This window comes from Rosa chinensis, chromosome 6 (assembly GCF_002994745.2).
Source record: "Rosa chinensis cultivar Old Blush chromosome 6, RchiOBHm-V2, whole genome shotgun sequence".
Lineage (NCBI taxonomy): Eukaryota > Viridiplantae > Streptophyta > Magnoliopsida > Rosales > Rosaceae > Rosa > Rosa chinensis.
This window is the reverse complement of record NC_037093.1, coordinates 9,709,131-9,735,258: the sequence shown is the minus strand read 5'-3', so window position 1 is coordinate 9,735,258 and position 26,128 is coordinate 9,709,131. Positions and strand designations below refer to the sequence as shown.

Below are 26,128 nucleotides of genomic sequence, written 5' to 3'. Positions count from 1 at the left end.
ATTCAATTTATTTTCTTCTCCATATATTTGTCCCAGATTCCTTGTCCATCTATGAAAGAAAACATACCCCAACTTCATTGGTGTAGCAGAATTCCATGCACAAGAATTACCTAGCTTTGAAAACTATAACGCAGACTTGCCGTGCCACTTATAGTTTAATTATTTATGTATCAGTCACTAAGGAATGGGATTCATTTAATTACTTGCAGTCCTCGGATGAGAAGGAGAGCAGCAAAGTCTGGTTCAACTAAGGAATAGGTTATCCAAGCAGATGATGATCAAATTTTGAAGATACCCTCTTTTAGTAATCAAAGGATAAAGTTACAATTATCCATTGAGAAAGTCAATGGGCCTCCGTGACTCCATTGTTTTCCAACGTGATATATTACGAGGCTTGGTTTTTGACAAACTGTGACATAATATTTTGACCCTTCAATTAAAACTGTTTTCCGCAAGAAAGTTGAAGAACACAGTTCAACTAGTATATCCAGTGAAAAAAAACAAAAACAAAAAAAAAACGCCAAAATTCTCTTTGCTTTAGTGGGTACAGGCGTACATCAATTCGTGCATATTTATTGATACAATATTTTTTTTTTATTATTGGTACGCACAATAATTTCTTTATCTGATACAATTATAGAAGATCTTATTTTCATTCAAATCAGTCTTGATTAATTTATTGGGTATAAGTCTAGCTACCTCTATTTGCCATATTTAGCCTTGTAATCAGCCCAGAGCTGATCAACATTCTTCCCCAGAATATCAACAAAGTAGTTAACACTATAACCAGTCTTCAACTTGTTGTTCAACTCTGCAACAAACCCATCTTTCAAACTAGTACAGTAATCCAAAAACCTAGCAGTAACATCATAACCCTGGTCCCACCTATCCCCTTCACCTGGTTGAACCCAGTGACTCGGTGCATACCCAGCCCTCAACCTCACAAAGTCTGCAATTCCTTCAATCAACCCACCTGGGGCTTGACCATTTCCATTCCACTGCCATATGTGCGTCGATTCGTGGTAAAGCACACCTGTAATCTCCTTCTTCACGTCGCCTGAAAAGAACAAGGTATCAAACTGTCGTCGTTAGCAAAAGAAATGGCAATACCTGAATGAAAAACTGAGATATTTATTTTGGAGTGCTGAATGAAAAACTGAGAGCTAGTATATCGAAATGCTAGTACCTGAGTAGCCTGCTATGTAACTGGCGCTAACATGAATCTCGTTGTTGCTAGCGTATGCCACGCCGTCCATGTTGTCGATGAACAAGCTGACTTTGGCTACGCTCTTTCTATCCGCATCTGTGCTTTGCTGGAAGACTTTCCATATGAAGTCGGCCGCAGAGCTTAGTGTTTGCAAGCTATAGTCTGCTCCGATGTCGTTATTGAATCGGATGCCACCGGCGCTTGATGCGGCGTTGTTGGTGACTGTGTAGTCGACTGCATGCGCGGCGTGAAGGCCTGCAAGTGTTATCAAAAGGGAGAGGAGAAAAATACAGTGTTGAGCCATAGTTGTAAAGAAGCTTTGTTTTTGGTTTTGGTTGTTGTACAGAATTTGCTACCGATCGACTCTATGGTATATATAGAGAGGGATACACTATACCAATTAAAAGTCAAATTTCTTCGCGTAGGTATGACTATAGATCATTTAAAAAGTTCTAGACCCGCGTGGCCGCGTATACAACTCCATTTGGTTTTAGACTCAATTTGAAAAACTTAAACTTAAACTATAGATAAATATAGCTGTTTACTTGTCAAAACTGCATTTTATCAATTTCTATAAGTTTAGGGTTAATGGTCTAACTTTCAAATAAACATTTTTATTTTTATTTTGTATTTTTTTTTAGCGGTTATTTTAGTTTATTTTTGTAGTTAAAGGTGATCCTATTAAAGAAGTTAAATCTTTGTTTTGTTTATTTTGTTCAGTTTATTGTATTTTTGCCCCACATGATTGTAATCGGGCGACGCACCTTCTAGCAAGGAATGCGCTTATGGTTCCCAACTTTTATGTTTGGGTCAATGACAGCCCTGAAGGGCTGTCTTGTATTGTAACTTCCGATGTACACTGATTGTTTGTTATCAATGGTAATTCCACATTCTCACAAAATATATATATATATATATATATATATATATATATATATAGGCTTTCTCAGGTAAGGATATCCTTACCCTTACCTAAGCTTATGGAACGGATTTTCAGTTTTTGGCCACTTTTCGATCACATATTCACATCTTAACCGTTCAGTTTTTAGGTCCTAATGTATAGATCACTTCCGCAAAATTTCAGCGAAACTGATGATTGTTAAGGCATCCAAAACTGCAATTTACATGAACGAACCGAATCTGTTGAACTGGAACCGGTCGTGTACATTGTTGTAAATTGCAGTTTTGAATGCCTTAACGATCATCAATTTGGCTGAAATTTTGCAGAGATAATCTATACATTAGGACCTAAAAACTAACAGTTAAGATGTGAATATGTGATCGAAAAGTGACCAAAAACTGAAAATCCGTACCTAAGCTTAGGTAAGGATATTCTTAGCTAAGAATGACGGATATATATTATGCCATTGACATGATACAAGTTATGCCACTTTCGGCCTTAATTTTTATTGGCCTTGGAAATTTTCATCAACCTCTATATTCTTCTCCACTCCATCATATATAATAATATAATATTGCTTTTTCATAATAGCAAATTGGTTCATAGTTCATACGGACCTTTAACAGTTGTATTCCAACTCATAATTAAGGTCGTTCAACTGATCCGTTACTGAATGGACCAGGCCAAACACTTCACTTACTTACCAGAATAACCTAAAGTTAATAAGCTTAATGATCGATCATGTATACGTACTGTAATTGATTCCCCACATTCAAACTATGTAAACTACCAGTACTTCTGGTTAATCAAATTTCTATTTTAGCTATAGATCGGAGATCATAATGTTTAATCAAGTCGAGGGATAGCTTTTTGGTCGAAGTAAAATAATCTGTTTCGCCGTACGGAGTTGTATGGACAGAGGCTTTAATACGCGGGACTGAAAAGTATACCAGTCCAGGTCAGTACCGACACAACAAGGGCACCCTAGCTGCTACCATTGACCTTGACTTGGACCAGTGCCTGTTCTTGCCGACTTGAAAAAAAAATTTGGTACATAGCCGACTTAAAATTTGAAACTCAGGTTGGAAAATTGCCGAGTCCACTTTACGACCACGTACCACGTCACTTATACGACCACTCATTCATGAACTGACACGTGTGATTTTTTTTCCACACCAGCTTGCTGCGAGAAAGGCTCCAAAATTTCAGTTAAAATTTCAATATCCTGCCAAGAGTTCTAGCTTAACTTAAAATTTCTAGGTAGTTTAATCTGGAAAAGAACAAACGCCGTCCCTTTCCTCCCTCCCAATTCATCTTCCTCCCTTCCTTTCCGTTCCATTTCCAGATTCTCCCAAATCAACCTTTCTTGACCCCTTGGTTCATTCTCATCGGCAAGGTAGAGCGCCTGGCAAGGAACTGGGAGCCCTCTGACTCGGAGAAGAAGGAGGTGGTGATGGCGGAGGCGATGGAGGCAGAGATGGTGAGTGTTCAAAAAGTTTTGCGAGATATGGCTTGGAGAAGATGAAATTACATGTAGGGGAGGCTCATATGGAAGGTCACATTTGATTCTTTACTGATGCAATTATGAGCTATTTTTGCATTTTGCTTTGTATATTGCATCTTTGGTTTTATACTAATGTATGATTGTAGTATGATTAGGCAAAAGGGCTGTTTGTTTAAGTTCAATCTTAATCTTCGATTCTCTTAGGTAGATTTTCATGATATGTTGAGAAAGTAACATTTTATAAGATGGTCAAAGAAACTAAAGGATCACCCTTTCAATGATGATATCCTTTACTGTGGAAACGAGTGTCATAGAGTGTGCCATTAGACAATGGTTTAGTTCAAGAAAAGCATTTGATTAACAGCTAAGTCCTCAATTAGAAGAGTCGCTTTTATGGAGATAATCAAAGCCATGTTGATTTGAGGATATTTTGGGTTCGGGGAAGACATGAGTGAATGAGTAGAAGTTATGTTGTATGGATGTAGAGACTTTAAAAGTTTGCACTATGCTAATGCTGATAATTTGTGTGAAAAGAAATCCAAAATTTCAACCCCTGGCTAGTAATGAAAAGAACCTTAGAGTGGGAAATGAATTCATACTTTGTCTAGGCTTCAAATGAATTTTGATGCCACAAATGTTCAAAGATCCTACTTCTAATTTATTTGCAAATTTGTTTTTTCTGTGTTTCACCAAGTGCTATTGATAGTTAATGTCTTGCTGTCTGAGAAATGGCTATCTTTGATATAGGTTGGTAATTTTGGGCCAACTAACCTTGTCGATGCATGCTGTAAAGTTGGTGTGAAGAGGTTATTCTAGTAAGTTCAATTTTGGTCAATGGAGCATCAATGGGGCAGATTCTCAATCCAGCTTACATATTTCTTAATCTCAAAGCTTCAGGCAGAGCATTATATCAGGAAGTCTGGTATAAACTACACAATAATAAGGCCTGGTGAGTTGAGAAATGAACCTCTAACAGGAAATCTTGTGATGGAACCAGAGGTAAGTCAGGTAACACACTGAATTTGTACCAATTTTTCCAATTTTGTATGTAGTCTTACTATGTACTTTCTATAAATTAGTCGCTTAAGTGTACTTTTTCTCTTGGTAGGACACTATCTGGAGGCACCCATCTCCAGAGATCTGGTGGTGGAATTAGCTATTGAGTCATTAGTCACTCCTGAAGCATCTTACAAGGTAGTGGAGATAGTTTCCAGTGCTGATGCCCCCAAGCGTACATACAAGGATCTGGCTATTTGGTTTGGTGAAGAAAGGGTGACCTAAGTTTGATACCAAAGAATTATGTTGACGTACAGATTAATATCCCCATTTTAAGTAGCCTTTTGATGGCATAAATGTGTTCGCCGATATTCCTTGTACATCAATACTATACCTCTTTTCATTAAATTGCTAACGATTGGTCTGATGTCTCACTTTGAAAACTCACTAATATAAGAATTAGCTTTAATCATGAAATACTTGGCAAAAAATGGAGATATGTATGATGCAATGCCGAAATCAAATCATCATTTTAATCATAAAGAACAATTGAACAAGACTTCTGGAAAATACAAATAATGGAATCAAATGGAAAGCTTAAAAGAACCAAACCAGCAAAGAAGCAATGGCCCCTAGACCAGCTGGTACACCCAGAGCCTCCACAAATTAATTCTATAAGAGTCAGCAAAATTAATTTCATCTTCTCCTAACCATATCTCACAAAGATTAAATTACATGTAGCAAAAATGGGGGAAAAGTTCAATCAAAATCAGTTCCAAACATGTCTTCACTTCTCACAAAATGTTCCTCTTCATACTGCATCAATGAAACCTGCACAATATAAGTTCACTAACTTATAATGTAATTGAGTTTCTTTCAGACATGTTTGTTTGGTTGAAATACATCCTGGTACAAATTCTCATTGGCGGGTGTTATTTGATGCATCTCTTCGAATATGTCCTTTACGAACACTGAAACCTTTCTTTAAAGCATAGGTATTATATAAATTGCATGTAAGCCTCTTCATCAAAGCATACTTGAATTCGCACTTTGAGTTCTTCATCATCTCCAATAGTTTCCTCCATTCCTTTACAAGCCAATTGAACCTGAGAAACAACAAATTTACAACGTAAGAAACAATTATAGCCCATCTGGTAAAGTAACATATAAAGTTGAAAGCAATTTTTTTATTAGCTCACTGAACTTAAAAAGCAAGCACTTTTTATTGACAAGCTTAAGCAATGATCACTACACCTAGGAAGTTGAAGAGAACATCAGACTTCTCTATATTGCATGAAGATTGGTTTATAAGTAACCCAATTTGGCTTTATATATATCAACTGTACAATATCAGTATCTACATGAACTTGAAGGATTTTGAATGCCCCCACTTCTTTTTCTAATTAGCTCATAATCTTTTTGAGTGACCTCACTATCTTTCCTATTACCCAGAGAACTGTTCCGAACGGCCATAGCTGTTTGAGCCCAAAATCCACAACTCTTTTCCACGCAGCTTGCCTCTGCACCACTTCCATGGCAAAGCAATTGAAATGCCCAGATTGAAACCAAGAAAAGCACATCCCAAACCTGAAGATGATTTCAATTCCAATAAAACCCACCTCCAAAACCTCAAAATTTCCAGACTGAAACCAATCTATCACCTCTCCAATCCATTCACACGAAATACTCACAAAAAAGAAAAGATTGACGAAGATAAGAATTAGAACAAAAATTCAGCAAGAAAAAGAGAATACCTTACCGATTAGAATGAACTAAGGGGTCGAGAAAGGTTGATTTGGGAGAATCTGGAAATGGAAGGGAAAGGAAGAGAGGAAGATGAATTGGGAAGGAGGAAAGAGACAGCGTTTGTTCTTTTCCAGACCAAACTACCTAGAAATTTTAAGTTAAGCTAGAACCACTACTACAATAACATGATTTAAGGACACCTAAACCGTGTCCTTAAATACATACAAGGACACTTAAAAAACGTGTCCTCTATCCGGGTGTCATTGTAAGTCCCAAACAAGGACACCGAAAATGTGTCCTCTTATCTATACGAGGACACAGTTTATGTGTCCTAATACCTGTGTACGTGGTGTCCTTAAATGTATAAGAGGACACCTAAATTGCATTCTTATATTATCAAATAAGTGTCCTCTTTTCTATATGAGGACACAAATTGTGTCCTAAAAACTCTAGGAATAGAGTCCTTAAATCTATTAGAGGACACAAAAGCAACACTCTCAAATGTGTCCTCTATTTTATACAAGAACACATAAATTGTGTCCTAAAAACCTTGAAAAAAGAGTCCTTAAATCTATAAGATGACACAACAAATACACTATCAAGTGTGTCCTCTTTTCTATATAAGAACACACAAATTGTGTCCTCAAGTACCTGTAAATGTAGTCCTTAAATTCATAAGATGACACAAAAATACATTCTCATATGTGTCATGTTTTTTATACTAAGACACATAAATTATATTCTCAAAGTTCTGAAAATTGAGTCATTAAATCCATAAGGGAATATATACGATCTCATATTATAAAAATTGTGCGCATAACATCGACTATACATCAAACAAGTCCATATAAACCTAAGATTCAAAAGATGCAGCCTGCAAGAAGCACGAGTCCAACACTAGATCAAATGTACTACAACTGATTTGAAGGTAACTAGCTACCTAGCTAATTCAAAGCACTAGCTGCTGCTGCTGCCTGCTGCTGCTCCTACTGCTTCCTGCTGCTGCTGCTGCATATATATATACGTACCATCCAAAACAAGTAATACCTGCAAAGACAACACTATTGAACTAACCACAAGTCCAACATGCACCAGATCAAATGTACTATATAACTGATTTGAAGCTAACTAGCTACCTAATTCAAAGCACTAGCTGCTAGGTAGCTGCTGCTGCTGCTACATATATATACACCATCCAAAACAAGTATTAATACCTGCAAAGACAACAAATCCAACATATTTCACTTGATCATCTCAGCAACATGAACAATGTCATTCTATCTTGATAATTCAAAGGGCAAACTCATCTTCTTTACCTCTTTAATGATTCTCAAACAGCAGCAAGAAAAGGACCAACAAGAGAGGCATCAAAGAAACCATACCGGCACACCTTGTACTTGCATCTGCTGAATAAGCTCGATCAGTAAAGACCCCTGAAATGCAAAGCAAAAAAATATAAATTATTCAGTACTTGCAAACTACACAAACAACAAACTCATCAGCAACCAAAAATTAAAAGCTAATATCAAGCCTGCAATTATTTCCATGTACTTGTGTTTTTATACGAAAGTGCCAAGGTGAAAAGCAAATTCATAGAGCTAAAATTAGAACCCAAAAAGATATACCGACATTAATCTTGGCAGTTGTCTTGGGGTCAATTAAGGACTTCACAGTGCACCATAACATTCTCAAACCAAAATTAGTACTATTGACAATAAACATGTGATTCATGGTCTGCAATGGAAACAACCATATCTTCTGGCATCACAGGAACCTTGTTTTGCATCTGATTTTCTTTTTTTTTTCTTAGAATCTTATACACATAAGACTATTAGAGAAAGAAAAAAAAATCATTCCAATGGCTCATTTAGATCATCATTTATCAGAATTTTAGTCATTCTCAACAATGCTCCCTCAGCAAAACTACTTTTCATGATTAAAAGTTGGTGTTAACAGACTTCTGGTCATCATTAATTATGCATCATGCTCCCACTCAAGAAATGATATAGCAGATTAAATGTAATCACAAAAAAAGAAAAGAAATGAGAGTTCATTTGACTAACTGCAAACATCATATTGTATTATTCATTTAATTCTATAGCTAAATTGAGAGTTCAATAGTTTCACTTTTATAGTCATATACTTCAAGCTTATTGCAAGAGACTCTTACTGGTCAAATAAGATGACTGAACTGTTAGTGTCCTACAGGCATCAATGCTAATCTTTATGATCAGACTGCTGCTATGGTTTAGCATTTTGAATTATATTTTTATTTTTTCTACTATTTTGGGATGTAGACCAGACCATATAACACAAACATCTTGTCCCTGTGATATACTTTGCTTGATCTTTTGATAAAAGAATGTTTCTTATCCCAAAAGAATAAATACATAAACAAAGTGTAAATAATAAATAAAAAAATAAAAAGAAAAATTTACACATTCTACATTCACATGCACTGTGTTTGCATAGGTTTGAGAAAATTGCGAGAAAAATAAAAAGGCAGGGAACTGACTTCTCACAGCTTCTTTGATCCTCTTCACAAATTCATCTTTTGAGTTTATGCCATGTAGTTCTACACGCATCATCTGTTTTCCATTGTCAATATTTCACACCCAACTTTATTATTCATATTTAAAAGCATTTCATTCTAGTTTTTACTCAAGAAGAATAAAAAGAGCATATCAAAATTCAGAAAAAGAAAAAAAAATCAAAATTAATTATAGTGCTTCAGTCATACCTGCAGTCCACCAAAGATCAGATGCACATGGGAATCAATAAATCCAGGGACTACAATTTTTCCCTTAAGATCTAACTCTTTAGTCCCATACCCTACCATATCCTGCATTTATATTTTAAAATACATAAGACAAGGGTATCTTACAACATTGGATGAAACAAGTACCTTTGATTGGCAGCTAAAAATAAAATTCATATAACATAACTCAATAGTGACTGCATCTATTTTTGAAATTTTATTATATTTTTCAGTGATCAGACCAAAAAAACAAAAAACAAAAAATTGATACTCTGAGAAATAGATTCCAACAAGAACTGAGAAACAATTTGAGCAAAGGACATGAAACAACATTCTCAATGGAGTACTAATTTGTCTAAGATTCTAGTTACCTAAAGGTGGATTGTTACAGAATGCAGACAAAAACAAGAACGCGCTACACTACCTCTGTCTGGCCATGAGATAATGAGACTATGGAAGTATACTCAAATCAACTTTCAGAGATTGATTATTAGAAGTTTGAATATAATCTTAGGTAAATGCCTGTACAATTTCAGCCCCCACCCCTGCATTTTTCCTCTGTATCTCATGTTTTTTAAATTTTGAAGGCCTTTTCTTTTCCCCTTATTTTATTAGGACTACATAGGAAACCCAAAGTCTCTCAACAAACCGAGTCTAACCAACCAAACCATGTTTAGGGAATAGTTAATGACTCGTACACCGAATTTGTTGCCTAAACTCTAAACAGAAGTAAAAGATAAAACCCTTGTTTTAAATTTTCAGGGTAAGAACCATACATACTAGCAACGCTGAAATGAAGCTTAGCTGTAAACCTAATAAAGTATCAACCATTATGAAACTAAACACACAGAACTCTATGTTTATGTGCATACATAATCTCACGTGAGATTATGTATGCACATAAACATAGAAAGATCACTGCAAACATAACAGCATCAAAGCAGAAAAAATAAAACTCATCAGTCCCAAATAGAAAGGAATACCAACAGCCAAAAGTCAGTTCTCGGAGAGAGTTTTTAACATAAATATGAATTTCATGTGATTAAAAGCAAGGGACTTACAGAGTTCTAAGGTTTGGAATTTGGGTAAGAGTTGTAGCGATAGGACCAGTCAACTGATTGTTCTTCAAATTCCTGCATTATCAAACCAAATTACACTTGTAAATATTCAAAGAATTTATGAGGCATGCATACTACAAAATGAAAATTTATGATTAAACAGTACTTACAAAACCTCAAGGTTCTTAAGCTTTGAAACCGAGAACTCCAGAAGGATTATTGTAAGATAAATTCCTGCATTTCAACACAGAATTAGCAAAACCAAAATGGAAAACAAGTAAAAGGACGAACAAAGAAAGTCAACATGAAGGAGATGTCTTACAGATACATAAGAGAAGCACAGTTGCCAATCTCATCCAGGATTTGACCAGTTAGCTACTTAGCTCATTCCCCTGCAAGTCTCTACGATTCGAAAATAAACAAAGAGTCATCACACCACTTCAGGACTATTACACTATGAACACAAAAATTTTAAAAAAAAATTAAAAAGGAAAAAAAAGAGAGTTTAAAATAGATATAAAACATACATGGATTCCAAGCTTCCCAGATCTCCAAGGGCTGGTGAAATCTCTTCGCCAAATTCAAGCTGGACAAATTCCTAAAACAAACAAACCCATAAACACATAATTCAGTATAAAGTGAATTACTGTAGGAGATCATTAACAGTATTAACCCAGAAAAAAAAAAACAGTTTTAGAGAGAGAGGGAAAGAGGAGAGAGAAACTCACAAGGAGGCTACAGAGAGGCTGACATTGTCACAGAAAATTCACAAGTAAAAACCATAAAACTTTTGGAAAACACATTGCAGCTCTTCATTTCCTCTTGTTTCCAGAAAGTTGGGCTAAAAATACTACACTGGGTACATTCAAAAACGGAAACCCAAAAGTCCAAAAACAAATTACACCTCTCCATTTCTGGTTTGTTTCTAAAAATCCTAAACGTTTTGGTCTAAAAACACAAACTGGGCACATTCAAAAATGGAAGCCCAAAACCAAAAACAAAAACAAAAGAAGCATAGTATCACCCACCTTCACTGTTCAGTGACGAAGCAAGAGGAAAAAGCAGAAACAGAGACAACCCAAACCACAGAACAACATCCTTGTTCTTCCTCCATTTCAAAGCCCCCCTCTCCTCCATCAACGGAGCCAAACAAATCATAGATCTGAAACCCATCAAAAGAAACCAACTTTAAGCTCAAAGACCCGAGTTGGAATCATGGGTCCAATCCAAATCTCACAAAAATTACAATCTTGATGAATTTCAACACTCACCTTGATCATATCGATGGGTTGGATGATGCAGGTAGCGAGCATACCGGAGGCTCTGGTAGAGTTCCCAATCGCGTGTGCGACGCATAACTCTCTGTTCGCATGGTAGCTGGGTGGGTGGTGCTGCGAGCCACGCGCAACATCGGTGCGATGAAGGCGTTGGAGCTCCTCAATGGCATCGTGAAGGGGGTTGGAGGCGTTTAGGAACAGAGGCTAGGTTGGGGGTTTGGGGAGAGACGACGGCAACGAACAAATTGAGCTCCAATTTGTTCGACGAGGAGGAGATGCGCAGAGAGAGAGAGAGAGAGAGAGAGAGGTCAACTGAAAAATAGAGGCGGGTCGAGCACAATTGTAGTGTGCGAATATGTGTGTGTGTGTGTGTGGGGGGGGGGGGGGAACAAAAGTGGGGGAAGTTTAACTTTGGTCGAAAAAATTTGGCGCGCCGGACAAATTATTGCTCCTGTTTTTTGTAAGTTGTCCTCATAGGGTTATTAGGACACTTCGGAAAACAAGTGTCCTTATATGGTGTCCTTATAGCCTATAATTGTAGTAGTGAACTCTTGGCGGGATATTGAAATTTTAACTGAAATTTTGGAGTCTTTCTCATAGCAAGCTGGTGTGGAAAAAAAAATCACACGTGTCAGTTCAGGAATGGGTGGTCGTTTAAGTGACGTGGTAGGAGTGCCCTACCTAAGAATTTCTCTGGACAGAGGCTTTAATTCGCGGGACTGAAAAGTATACCAGTCCAGGTCAGTACCGGCACAACAAGGGCACCCTAGCTGCTACCATTGACCTTGACTTGGACCAGTGCCTCTTCTTGCCGACTTAAAAAAAAAATTTGGTACATAGCCGACTTAAAATTTGAAACTCAGGTTGGAAAATTGCCGAGTCCACTTTATTTTATTTTGATATTGGAATATAGATATACACGCACAACTATTTAGTCAATGGTCATAATTTAGTTTATTAACACGTACAATGGAAACAAGAAGATAGAATTGCCTAGTGCTAGTTAACCTAAACAAACAGAGACAACCAATAACAAACTGACAAAGTCAAGAGAAAAATAGCAGAAGACCTTTCCCACTAATCACCTTGTATACAAGTCTAAAATAAACCAATAACAAAATGACAAAGCAAAGAGAAAAATTAGCAGAAGAAGGCCTCCGCCACTAATTACTCTCTATACTAGTCTAAATTCTAAAATGAAATTCATGTTATAAGTTGTCGAAATCAACTGAATATTAAGAATACTAGACGTACACGGAAATTAGTACATATACATATAATTAAGGATAATTTTTAGGTTTACCTTTTTAGTGAACGAGTATATTCACCTCTATATATTGTCGATTAACATATATTTCTACTAAATAAATGTATGATCCAACAGTCCATATCTTAAATTAGCCTTTAAAGATTATTTCTGTAAAAAATCAATTGAATCAGAATTCGTTTAATTATCTAATTGAATCAAACAAATGGATGGTTCTAACAACACTTACTACTATAATTATGAACCGTCCATGTATTTTATAGAAATAAATAACTAAAAGGTCTTTAATTTGATTGATTTTTTATAGAGCTAATCTTTGTATGATGTTATGTAACATTAATGATTGAATTGGAAAATTATAAAGTTAAAATGCATTCATCGGAATAGAGAGTGAATATGTTCATTCACCTCAAGAGTGAACCTAAGAATTGTTCTCAATATAATGGTCGATGAGACCGGCTCCACTTTAGTTGGCAGTACTGTTGATTATATCGAATTGCATGCATCGAACTTAACTCCAAGGAATAAAGGATTGGTAATTCCATTCTACTGCAATTGCATGCCACCAATTAAACTATTAAAGTGCTATTCTTATTGAGTTCAAAGGCCAGCCATCCTAACATTAGTGCAATTTGGGTTGGTAGAACGTACCATTCATGAGATGGGCTATATGTATTTAGAAATTGTCGACTTTCTATTGGCTCAACCGGTCTTGATTTAACCATTTAATGTATTGTAGAGTTTATTCGTGTGACTAGAGTTTGTTCAAACAAAATAAATAAATAAAATAAAAATCTTCGGTGTATCAAAACGTTGTTCACATAATTATAATTGACAAACCCTTTGTTGGTTCTTGTAACAAAAAAGAAAAGTAGAAAAAGACACCATATATATGTATGTGAAATTGATCCAAAACAATGTGATTTTTTCATCCTAGTCCCACTTATTCGGATTATACATATAACTTACTTCACTACAACTTTCCATCTGTGGATACGTACAGAAGCCCCACATCTTATTCATCATAGTACGTAATCTAGACTTTTAGCTATAAGCAGAATTATTGTACATGCTTAGTTAGTTCCCGAATTTAGCTTTGTAGTCTTTCCACAGCTGATCTACTGTTTTCCCAAGCAATTGGCTAAAGAAATTGTCACTGTAACCGTCTCTCATCTTCTTGTTAAGTTCTGCCACAAACCCTTGCTTGAGGCCATTGCAGTAGTCTAGGAATCGTGCAGTAACCGAATACCCCTCATCCCAAAGCTGACCCTCGCCCGGTTTCACCCACCCATTAGGAACATAGTCGGCCTTCAACCTCACAAAATCTGCAATTCTTTCTATTAATCCGCCGGGAGCTTGACCCTTACCGTTCCACTGCCACACGTGTGTCATCTCGTGGAATAACACCCCATTGAAGTCCGTTTTGATGTCACCTTTTATACCCTGGATGTAAGAAATTTTAATTAACATATGAAAAGTTAGGAAATTGGGTGTTAATGATTCCATTTTAAGTTAAAACTAGGACAAAAAAATAAAAATAAAAGAAAAATACGAAGATTCTAGGATGTCATCGAAATTAGACTATATATATCTGTATGTATTTAGCCCCGACGTGAATCTCATCGTTGATGGTATACGCGATGCCATCCATGTCATCCACGAACAAGCTTACTCGTGGCACGTTCTTTCTCTCCGCAGCTGTAGTTTCTTTAAAGAGGTTCCAGATAAAATTTGTGGCAGCGCTCATCCTTTGCTGGGTGTAGTTCCTCCCTAGCTCGTTTCTGAAGCGGACTCCGCCAGAGGTGTTGAGAGCCCGGTTAAAGACGACGAACTCGATTGCATGGGTTCCATGCAGAGTAGTTAGGGCTAGGAGAGAGGCAAGGATGAAAGACAAGAGAAAACGAGCCATGATGCTTAATTTTAACAACACTAGCTAATTAACTGACTTTAATTGCAGGTGTAAAATGTCCTTGATCTTTGTTGTTTACATAGAGTTCGTTTATGAGACATTGGAAGGATCAACGTGTTTGCTGTCCAATCGTTAGGAGCCATGTATTTGGTGATCGAGCAAATCCATCTCTAACTCATTTAGAACATGGAAGATAAAGTAAAACGCCTTTCTTTTACAGGAAGCTTCATAAGACTTGATCTATATATTCACAATGCACTTATTCAAAATTATGGACGACCGACGAAAATAATAAATTGTTTAGCCTGCAGTTTTTACTGTTTCAACACTAGTCTCTTAATCAGGAATTTTGTATAGGAGATAAGATAATCATCATACTCTGATTGGCTTTGACTTCTCTTTCTGCCGTGTGGAATGGGCATGCAGTTAATGTGACCGCCCCACCCAAATCTAGAAAGACTCTGCAGTTTACATTGGAACAGTGCAGTTTTAGGATAAGGCCAAGATCGAGTGATGAAACTGAAAATTCTTCATGAAACTCCTTAATTCTCAAAAGTGATTGAACGGGAGAATACTCTAAAGTATATTTTCTGTATAATCAGAAAATCTTTGATTAATCTATCAAAGAAAGCCAAATATGTACACCGCCAATGACGATGGTACATATATATAAAGCAGTCTATTATCTAGCTTAGACTAGACTCAAGACTCAAGATTCAAGATATAATGATCTGTTTGATCATGACATGCGTATCGACGGTGGACAAGGCTGCATGATCTACGCGGAAATTCGTACATATTTGTTAACAATGTTGAATATTCAAGAGGCGTAAAAGCTTGTCAATATTCTAGAAGATGGCATTACACCACATCCATGAAATGTGGCTGAGACTTGGGTCGGTAACGATCTATTTCTTTTCTGTTGTCAGTTTGTTCATCCCATCACCTGATCATCTATTGATTCGGTGGGATTTTTTCCTCAATGGTCTCTTGGGTTTAGGTCACCAACCCATTGTTATAAAATTAAAAAAAAAATTAAAAAAATTGCAAGCGAGATTAAACACACCAAAAAAATATTGTGTGATTTCTTAACCCTGTGGAATCAAGTTCAAAAAATTTCTCCAAGAGAAATAAATTGTATGAGATCATGATTTTTCAGTGGACTATGCACATGATTTTTTGGCCAAACTCATATGTTCTTATTTTCTCATTAAGATTTCTTACCCATGTGTCATGATTTTAAACTAAATCTAGAGCTGATGGAACTCAGAGTCTTGGACCAAGTTTTTTTTTCTTTTCCAAAGTTGGAAAATTGAGAAAATCACAAAAAAAAAAAAGGGTCAAGATTTTTGCTATCCTTTATTTAGGGCAGCTCCTAAAACTTTTGTTTTTCAATGGTGAGATTATAACACAAAATAATTTCAATAAAAAAATATTTTAGACTAAGAGGAATTATTGACTTTTGATTCGTAACACAATGATCATGTTAGCATTTAGGCCATAATGATTGATTTAGTCTGTTAAGCTTGATGTAAGGTATAATTACTTTCTAGTAACTGTTTTCATTTTCTTTAAACTTGTGAGTGAGATGGTGTTATTGTAATAGAAATTTCTCTATGGAATTTAGGGAGTTCTTCTTGATTTTCTTTAGGCCTTCATCCATTAATTGTTGGATCAAGCTATAGCATATGCATGTAAAGATAACTGATAACCGGATCGAGAGTGTATAGATCAACTTGAGAAAGATGTACTCTTTAACAGCTTGCTAGATCTGCATAGGCAGAGCAAAATCTTGAAACATTGATTCTAGTCTACCCCATAAAGCCATCAAAGCCAAAGTGCTATATGACGACGGCCAGGGTCAAACCCTAGCAGTCCCCATAAATAATGAAAAGTGTTGAGAACCGTCAAATTTCCTAGCCGATGCTATTGCAAAAGCTTGTCATAGTGCTCAAGCTCAAAGCTGGTGTCATTCACTTCCCCTCTCAGCTTCTTATGCTTTTCTGTTTGATAACTTGAGAGTTGGTTGTACTAAAGGAACTCGTTTGTAATTTTATTCTATTTTTGAAAGAAAAAAAAACCTCCATTACAAAAATATGCATGTCAACGTTAATAATTCATGTGTCATCCAATCCAATAGAACGTAAATAACTTTGTATGGTTTGGGTACCCAAAAGTGATGGAAAACATACACATATATTAATCATGATGGTGGTAATGAAAAATGAAATTAAAAATACAAAAAAAAAAAAAAATCCCAAAGTAGGATTAAGTTCCTCTATAGTTAATAAGAGATTAATCCACAAAACTAAAGTAGTTGTAGACTAATTTTCGTTTGGTCATTGTTGAGAGATCGCAAAATAACTATGAAATCTGGTCAATATTTAGACCTATAAAACTTGCATCTTTCTGTTATAACAAAAAAAATTCAACCCACACCACAGTTCAGATTCATTATATCAAAAGACTTCACTATGTGGAGAACTGGAGAAGCATTTTAAGCATTTTATTAACACTAAACAATTGCATTAAATGAATACTGAGTACGTGGACATACATGTCACATACAGTTAACATGTCGTCCTATCATTTATTCGCCTTCTTAATACAAGACCCAGTTCTTATTCGCAAATGTTATCAACTAATATGATATATATACCCTTAGTTTGCATATTTGGCTTTGTAGTCGTTCCACAGCTGTTCGACCGTCTTCCCGAGCAACTGATTAAAGAAATCGTTACTGTAACCATCTCTCATCTTCTTGTTAAGTTCTGCCACAAACCCGTCTTTAAGGCCATTGCAATAATCCAGGAACCGTGCCGTTACGCTGTAACCCTCATCCCAACTGTTACCATCACCGGGTTTTGCAAACGAGGCGGGTATAAAACCAGACTTCAAGGTCACAAACTCAGCAATCCCTTCTACCACTCCGGTAGGAGCTTGACCGTTTCCATTCCACTGCAATGAGTGTGTGATCTCATGGTAAAGTACCCAATTGAAGTCGTTTTTGAGGTTTGCTGCCGATAGGTCCTGAATACGAAGTAGTAAAAATCATTAGCAAGTGCAAGGTCAAAATTAGTATAAAAAAGACATTGATATACCAAAATATAAAGTGTTGTAGAAAATCTCAAATTTATCATCGAAATAGCTTTTCATGAAATTTTCATGGCATTTGAATATCAAAAAGTTTATATGTCCTTCATCTCACCAGTAACACGTATTTCAAAACAAAATTGTCAGAGTCCATCTCATATATTCAGGGAAGCTGGGGATAAAATGTAATGATAAAATAATGAAATATGACAAGAAAATTTTCTTATACTTGGAGATTGCTATGTCTGTGTATATATTAGTCAAAAGAAATACCAAGGACGAAAAAACCTTTAACGTAAAATATTGAAAATCTTGACCATGTGTATTTGTACCTCGATGTACTTGGCTGAAACATGAATAATGTCATTGCTGGAGACTGCAATGCCTTCTCTATCTTCGACGAACAAGCTTATGCGCGGTGTGTCCCTTCTCTCTGCAGCTGTAGTTTGCTTAAAGAGGTTCCAAATGAATTCAGTCGCGTCTCTCATTGTTTGCTTGGTGTAGTCCACACCCAGCTCGTCTCTAAAACGGACTCCGCCAGGGGTGCTGAGAGCCCGGTTCTCGACGATGTACTCAATAGCTTGAGTTTCATGGACAGTAGCTAGGGCTAAGAGAGAAGCAAAGACCAATGAAAGGAGAAAGCGAGCCATGGTGTTTGAAATGATTTACCAAAGTGACTGTAATTTGTTATGCACCAAATGTTTGCTCTTTGTGGTTTATATAGAGTTTGGTTCTGCAAGACATGGTAAGCATTAGGGTGTTTCCTCACCAATATTCATTAAGAGTCATGTACGCAAGGAACTAATCCATCTTTGATTTGTATTCAATTCAGTTAACTGATACGGTCAGAGTCTTGTCACCAAAACAAAAGTCCTAATAGTCTGCTTGACTTTGAGTTTCCCAGCACTTTTGATGTACGTACCGGTGATTAAGGGGTTGAAAATGTCTTCTTTTTCCTTTTTTCCTTTCATTTCTAGTAAGATATTGACTTGTGTCCAAATCATATACAGATCGGAGGGTGAAGAAAGAATTGATCAAGTCCAGCAAGGTACCCTTTGAGTTCGGCCCATAAATGATCAAGTTTCAAGATTTTAATCAACGACACAATGTTAACCAATAGGATGATCCATTAGTCGTTTTGGATAACATGACCACTGTAAAACAACTTTGTTAAGGAGGAGGACAGAATGGACACATGACTTGATTTGTTAAGATTTTTTTGGCTACGGATCTGCCCTATGTTAAGAAAAGGAGGAGGACAGAATGGATGACTCATTTGTTAACAGTTTTTGGCTACGGATCTACTCTATGTTAAGAACTTGTTAAGTGTTTTTTGGCTACGGATCCACTCTATGTTAACAAAAGGAGGCTCCCAAAGTGGTGAGAATCATAAACTAGTAGGAACTGAGAATTTGAAATATAGGATCTTGATGGATCATATATTATCATTTAAGAGAACTAATGGCAAAGAAGCAGAAAAGCAAAGTTCAAAGCGTTAATAATAGGATGTATATTAAGCTTTGAATGCAGAATCTAACTTATACATAGAGATAAACGAAATGGTTATCCTCATTCGTTAGTGAAAGGGTTCACGGATTAAGGATCAAACATTTGCCTAAAGTCTCATAGTGAAATAAGGGATCCAATGCATATGTAAAGAGTGAGATAAATGGGGCACATTTCACAAAAATAGGAAGAATGGATTGAATTATAATACTAATAATAATCCACATAGCGAAATAAGGGATCCAATGCTTATGTAAAGAGTGAGATAAATGGGGCACAATTTCACAAAAATAGGAAGAATGGATTTAATTATAAAACTAATAATGTTTCCTTGAAATCTAAACATAGAACAGTACAATAGAATTTAAATTTTAAAACACATCTGTTTTTGTCTGAATATAAAGCTATCATAGCCAATGTGCTATGTGGCGACGGCCGGGGTCCAACCGTAGTAGTCCCACGTACAAATAATGAAAAACGTTGAGAACCATAAGATTTTCTAACCGATGTTATTGCAAAAGCTGGTCATCATGCTCAAGCTCAAAGTTGGTGTCATACACTTCCCCTCTCAGCTTCTCTCACGCTTTTCTGTATGATAACTCACTACTAGCAAAATAACAACACACACGGATTTACTGTAGTTAAAAGCCACAGATATCCGTGTAAAATAGAAATACTGACAGAAATCCGTGTGAAATGAGCATAATTTGGCCCACAATAATTTATACAATAACAATATCAACGGAAATCTGTGTGAATAAACAACAGTCACAGATATCTGTGTAAAAACTAAAACATTTTCACACGGATATCTGTGTGAAAAACAATTCACACGAATTTCTGTACGTATTATAAATTAGTTTATTTCGAAATCATTAATTTTTTATGTTATGTGAATTATGGAGGGACGGATTTCCGTTACAATAAGTATTTGATACAGATTTCTGTGTGAAATGAGTAATACACACGGATTTCCGTGTGAAAATGTTGACACAGTAATCCTTGTGAAAAGCCAAAAAGGATATTACACACAGAAATCCGTGTGCATAAACAACAGTAACTGATGTCTGTGTAAAAACTAAAACCTTTTCACACGGATATTTGTGTGAAAATAACAATTAGCTACAAAATTCCGTGTGAAAAAGTATAGGTGTATATCATTACTAGCAAAATAACAACACACACGGATTTACTGTAGTTAAAAGCCACAGATATCCGTGTGAAATAGAAATACTGACAGAAATCCGTGTGAAATGAGCATAACGGATACTGACACAATAATTTATACAATAACAATATCAACGGAAATCCGTGTGCATAAACAACAGTCACAGATATCTGTGTAAAAACTAAAATATTTTCACACGAATATCTGTGTGAAAAACAATTCACACGGATTTCTGTACGTATTATAAATTAGTTTATTTCGAAATCATTAATTTTTTATGTTATGTGAATTATGGAGGGACGGATTTCCGTTACAATAAGTATTTGATACAGATTTCTGTGTGAAATGAGTAATACACACGGATTTCCGTGTGAAAATAACAATTAACTACAAAATTCCGTGTGAAAAAATATAGGTGTATACAAGGTTGACCATTTATTTCATATCAAAATAACGGCGGATTGAGTTATTTTTTTTTTACACAATACCTATTAATACACTATAAATAGATGGGTAATGTCAAATTTATTGAATTTCAATTTTGATTTATTGGTTTGCACAAAAATTCTTATATGTCTACTAATGTGGTATAACTAGTTTATTAGTTGTAATGAAAAGTATACCTTCCATGAGCAACAATGTTGAGGAAATTGTTTTTATCAAAATCGACCGTTGGATGTTGTCATGATTAGAATAAATAGTTATGAACAAAATTTCAGCAATTTCTGTTATCGTTTAGGTCACTATCTACTAGATCATCCATGAATCCTAAATACCACATAAAACTAATATGCTCATAACCGCTCATTCGCAACTTATTTTTTCGATCTGTCAGCTCTCATACTCTCATGAATATGAGGTATACAAAATAATGTAAAAATTTTGTAAAATTTATCTCCTCGTGGTTTAACTCCCCTTAGGGAAGTATCGGTGTATATAAGGTTAACCACTTTATTTGATATTGAAATAATGGCTTTAATTTGAGTTAATTTTTTTACACCATACCTATTAATACGCTATAAATAGATGGGTAATGTCAAATTTATAAATTTTCAATTTTTATTTTTTGGATTGCACAAAATTCTTATATGTCTACTAATGTGGTATAACTAGTTTATTAGTTATAATGAAAAGTATACATTCCATTAGCAACAATGCGTAGGAAATAGATTTTATCAAAATCGACCGTTGGATATTATCATGATAAGAATAAATGGTTATTTTCAAAATTTCAGCTATTTTCGTCGTCGTTTGGGTTTCGATCTAGTAGGTCAACCCTAAACCTTAAATACTACATAAAACTAATATGCTCATAACCGCTCACTTGTAACTTATTTTTTTGATCTGTAAACTCTCATACTCTCATGTGTCGAAGCTATATCAACTAATGTAAAAATTTCTGGAATTTAATCTCCTCAAGGGTCGGCTCCCCTTAGGGAAGTAGAAGTGTTTAAAGGGTTGACCGGTTTATTTCATGTCAAAATAATGGCGGATCGGGTTAATTTTTTCACACAATACCTATTAATACGCTATAAATAGACAGGTAATGCCAAATTTATTGATTTCCAGTTTCGAGTATTTAGATCGAACGAAATCCTTATGTGCCTACCAATGTTGTTTAATTGGTTTATTAGTTATAATGAAAAGTATACATTCCATAAGCAACAATGCGTAGGAAATAGAGTTTATCAAAATCGACCGTAGGATGTTATCATGATAAGAATAAATGGTTGTGTTCAAAATTTCAGCTATTTTCGTCGTCGTTTGAGTTTCGATCTACTAGGTCAATCCTAAACCTTAAATAGTACATAAACTAATATGCTCATAACCGCTCACTCATAACTTATTTTTTTGATCGGTAAACTCTCATGCTCTCATGTGTCGAAGCTATATCAACTAATGTAAAAATTTCTGAATTTTTATCTCCTCAAGGGTCGGCTTCCCTTAGGGAAGTAGAAGCGTTTAAAGGGTTGACCGGTTTTTGGTACAGACATCTGTGTGAAATGAGTAACACACACGGATATCTGTGTGAAATGTTAACACGGAAATCCGTGTGAAAAGAATCACGAGCTACAGAATTCCGTGTGAAAACTTTATTAGCTACAGAATTCCGTTACAATAAGTTTTTAATATAGAATACTCTGTGAAATGAGCAACACACGAATATCTGTGTGAAATGTAGACACGGATATCTGTGTCAAAAGAAAATTAGCTACTAAATTCCGTGTGAAAAAATAGAATAGAGACAGAATTCCGTGTAAACAATAATTAACATGACAGTTATATATTACCAAGATAAATACACACGAATATCAGTGGTAAATATATATGTATCTCACACGGATTTCTGTGGTAAATTTTTCCCCGCTCACTTTTTTGGAACAAATTCAATTTCCCTCCCCTAATAGTATTACACACGGATTTCCGTAGATTACTGAGCTACATACACACGGATATCAGTAGCAAAGGTAAATGTATTTCACACGGATTTCCGTGGAAATTCCGCTTATAACCAGCAAATTGATCCAAATCTGAAGCATATCGATCCATGTCCTTCTCCCCCACCCCTAAAGCGTATCGATGTCCTTCTCCCCCAAATCGATTCAGCCTTATCTGAGGTCTGGAAGCGGTCGTAGGCAACAACAATTTGATATCTCCCCCAATTTCGAAGCGGTGTCTCCGCCCATTGCTGCCTCTCTCTGCCTCCCCCTCTCTCTCATATCCCAGCTCCACTTCTCTGCCTCCCTCTCTCTCATCTCCAAATTTTTTTGATTTAATGGAGGACAGAGGAACTAGATCTGTTTTCTCTCTCCTCCGACACCCACTTCCGGTCACCACCGTGACTCACCTCCACCATCACAGACCTCACCGACCTCCGACGAGTTTAACGCTGCCTCGAGGAGTAAGTGTAGGTGAGCTGTAGTTGATGCCACTATATGCCAATAACAAGCTTGAACTCCTTCACAATTTTTTTTTTTAATAAGCATAATATAGCATAAAATAGGTTTGGTTTGTAATTTGGTTGAGTTTAGTACAGCCGTGAAACTGCTTAATCATGTTGCAGGTCAGGGAATTTCGACAAGGCATGGAGAAATTTGTTTAAAACGTGGTGGCCGGAGCTAGCTTAATCATGTTGCAGAGCTAGCTTCGCTGCCCTCATTTGATGGGTGCCTTGGTGAAATCAAGATTTCAGGTACTAGCTATTAGCGTGGTTGCTTTAGTATTTTCCTTACTACGTGAAGTTCTGTTGAAAGCAGGATGAATGCTATCAGTTCAAGCTTCTGTAGGAGCTTGATTAGCATCTTCACCTACTTGTTTTGAACTGAATGAAAATATGTCTCTCATATTATTATACGCCTAGAAAAGGTGTCTACCTTTACAGTGAAGTTGAAAGAGTTTTGTTTTTTCCATTCAGCATACTTGCTTATCTGCTATGTGGTTTATCTAATCATTTGTGTTTCTTCTATGCAGACTCTTTATTGGAATTGATAGGTTGTGAGGGTGACATGGCTACTTCAACTTGTGAATATTCCAAACTATATCACCATTGTCTACACTTTGGTTACTTTGTGCAGTAAGTTTGCAATTTGATGAGACCGTAGTCCCATGTCCTTCCAAGAATGGAGGACTGGGTCACATATTGAAATTTTACTTCGTTATCCATTTGCATATACAGACTTCAATGTTCTTGTCTTTATGCAAAATTTATGTTATTAGATTGTGTTCTTATCTTTATGCAGATGCCTGAGACTTCAAAATGTTTTCTGTGATGAAGAAATTTGTGTAAGTTACTCTATTCATGTATAGATGCCAACAGAGATCTCCTAATTATATTAAACCTTAGTTTGACAACACCTTATCTACATCTAAAAAAAAATTGTGTTACTATTTCCCAAGTTTAAAAGTCTTAAGCATCTATTGTGGAAGTTTTGTGAGGCATGCTATGAATCTGTCCGGTCAAACCATATTTGTGCTAAATGTCATTTTTGCATTCTTGAATTCTAATTTTGTGTCCCTATAGCCTCCCTATGCCATCTGCTGGTTAAAAAATTAAAAAGAAAGACGTCATTAAAGTTGTGAGGAATACCATGATAAACAAGGGCGAAGATATGCATTGGCCAGAAGTGGCCTTCCCCTAAAGCTTCATATATGCTTGCTTATATACTTGTTGAAATTAATGGCTGGAATTGGTTTATTCACGACTGTAATATAATCTGTTGCAGCACCTATTGAGGAACAGCAAATAGCAGAGCTTGGAACTAAGGTGGATAAGATCCAAGGAGCATGTAAGCTCATTTCTTTCTCTTTGAATGTTCAATAAATAGGCTACGATTGCAAGCTTCTTTCTCAAGGACAGAACACTTCACCAAGAAATAATGCAATTTTTCTGAAAATTTTTGTAGCCTTGATTTGTTTGCTTTAGTGAGTAGGTGATATGATGACTACGGTAGAACCTTGTATTTGAAAAAGTAAAATAGACAATGCATAGAGAGATACCTCTCTCATGCTGGGAAATATATGTTTTACTTTTACATGTTATACCAAATCACAAAGTAAACTAGAACTGTTCATTCCATATGATTCTCATGTATATATCCATATCTGATTCTTTAAGCTAGTAGCCAACTCATGTTCAATAAATATTACAGAGATCAGACTGATATGTTTTTGCTATGTGCTGGTTTAACCAAATGCCTGATGCCATATACATTTTTACAGATTACTGGATTATGCAAGCTTCTCAACCAGAACAGTGAAAGTTTAACGTCGCTTGAATTCATTCACTGTACACTTTCTTCAGCTACTATATATCACAGCTTCTATCACAGCAAGTTGTAGTTCTCTATCCCCAACAATTCGGTAAGGAGATTATAAAACGAGTGATGTAAATTTTATTAAAACAAGTTGATAGCAGTGATTGTTCAATGATTCCATATAATTAGGATTCCTATGTTTTTTGAATCCATTTGGTATGTCCGATGTCACTAGTGCATTTAATATAAAATAGACCAAAAGCTCATAACTGATGCCCGTTTCTTGAATTCTTAGGTCTTGGAAGGAGGGAAATATTTCAGCTAACGAGAATTCGTGCAAGTTTATATTTGCTTATGATGGAGTGAAGAGAGAATTAAAGGAGATTTTTAGTTCACCAGAACAGAAGCTCGACCAATCTTTCGAATTTAGGGGCATATGCAGAAACGCTGATCATTTCTTTAGTTGTATTATCAACTGTTATTGACATCTTTAGAATGATATTTGTTTTCTTCAAGTAATGCAGAATCTTCATTGGTTCCTAATTAATTAGCAGATTTTTTTTTTTTTTTTTTTTTTATAAATGCTATCACTTTTACACACAGAAATCAGTGAGAGTTAGGGTAAAAGAATTTGACACAGAAATCCGTGTGAGATAGGAAGTTATTCACACGGATTGCAATTCATTACGGTAATTTATATTCATGGAAAGACAGTGGGGCCCACGTCTAATATTCACACGGACAAAATAATCCGTGTGAGATGAGTATATATTTGACACGGAAATCCGTGTGAGATAGGTAAACATTTGCTACAGAAATCCGTGTGAAATAGAGTTGTTCACACGGACTGTGTTTCATTACGGTAATTTATATTTATGGAAAGATAGTGGGGCCCACATAAGTATTTCACACGGACAACATAATCCGTGTGAGATGAGCATTACCCCCCCTCCAAACCGCACGGTAACACCAATCTGTGCGTGT

General features: G+C 35.9%; 3 protein-coding genes and 3 long non-coding RNA genes across 10 annotated transcripts; 2 read left to right on the top strand and 4 right to left on the bottom strand.

The window, feature by feature from the left end:
- Nucleotides 1-526: 526 nt before the first annotated feature.
- Nucleotides 527-1,566, bottom strand: LOC112172703. Its single transcript, XM_024310159.2, has 2 exons — nucleotides 1,187-1,566; nucleotides 527-1,057 (listed from the first exon to the last, which is right to left on the bottom strand). The coding sequence occupies exons 1-2, from the start codon at nucleotides 1,509-1,511 to the stop codon at nucleotides 702-704; spliced, it is 681 nt and encodes a 226-aa protein (XP_024165927.1). The 5' UTR covers nucleotides 1,512-1,566; the 3' UTR covers nucleotides 527-701.
- A 1,766-nt stretch (nucleotides 1,567-3,332) lies between these two features.
- LOC112174712 lies at nucleotides 3,333-5,051 on the top strand. Of its 2 annotated transcripts, none has more exons than XR_002926146.2 (3): nucleotides 3,333-3,663; nucleotides 4,360-4,611; nucleotides 4,721-5,051. It is a non-coding gene; the product is annotated as an uncharacterized LOC112174712 (long non-coding RNA). The 2 variants fall into 2 exon arrangements; XR_002926147.2 differs by having other exon boundaries at nucleotides 4,360-4,620.
- A 3,070-nt stretch (nucleotides 5,052-8,121) lies between these two features.
- On the bottom strand, nucleotides 8,122-11,695 carry LOC112174778. Its single transcript, XR_002926171.2, has 9 exons — nucleotides 11,442-11,695; nucleotides 11,199-11,332; nucleotides 10,698-10,768; nucleotides 10,493-10,572; nucleotides 10,341-10,404; nucleotides 10,174-10,245; nucleotides 9,095-9,196; nucleotides 8,870-8,942; nucleotides 8,122-8,140 (listed from the first exon to the last, which is right to left on the bottom strand). It is a non-coding gene; the product is annotated as an uncharacterized LOC112174778 (long non-coding RNA).
- Nucleotides 11,696-13,525: 1,830 nt separating this feature from the next.
- LOC112172848 lies at nucleotides 13,526-14,695 on the bottom strand. Its single transcript, XM_024310343.2, has 2 exons — nucleotides 14,306-14,695; nucleotides 13,526-14,157 (listed from the first exon to the last, which is right to left on the bottom strand). Exons 1-2 carry the CDS (start codon nucleotides 14,621-14,623, stop codon nucleotides 13,792-13,794), a joined length of 684 nt encoding a protein of 227 aa, XP_024166111.1. The 5' UTR covers nucleotides 14,624-14,695; the 3' UTR covers nucleotides 13,526-13,791.
- Nucleotides 14,696-17,035: 2,340 nt separating this feature from the next.
- Nucleotides 17,036-18,423, bottom strand: LOC112172153. The gene is made up of 2 exons (XM_024309368.2): nucleotides 18,049-18,423; nucleotides 17,036-17,653 (listed from the first exon to the last, which is right to left on the bottom strand). The coding sequence occupies exons 1-2, from the start codon at nucleotides 18,364-18,366 to the stop codon at nucleotides 17,285-17,287; spliced, it is 687 nt and encodes a 228-aa protein (XP_024165136.1). The 5' UTR covers nucleotides 18,367-18,423; the 3' UTR covers nucleotides 17,036-17,284.
- A 4,469-nt stretch (nucleotides 18,424-22,892) lies between these two features.
- LOC112173776 lies at nucleotides 22,893-25,475 on the top strand. 4 transcript variants are annotated; one of them, XR_002925704.2, is made up of 7 exons: nucleotides 22,893-23,302; nucleotides 23,455-23,583; nucleotides 23,862-23,964; nucleotides 24,131-24,173; nucleotides 24,614-24,676; nucleotides 25,110-25,250; nucleotides 25,440-25,475. It is a non-coding gene; the product is annotated as an uncharacterized LOC112173776 (long non-coding RNA). The 4 variants fall into 4 exon arrangements; XR_005801372.1 differs by lacking the exon at nucleotides 25,440-25,475 and having other exon boundaries at nucleotides 22,894-23,302; nucleotides 25,128-25,404; XR_005801373.1 differs by lacking the exon at nucleotides 25,110-25,250 and having other exon boundaries at nucleotides 22,895-23,302; nucleotides 25,440-25,474.
- The last annotated feature ends 653 nt before the right edge of the window (nucleotides 25,476-26,128 follow it).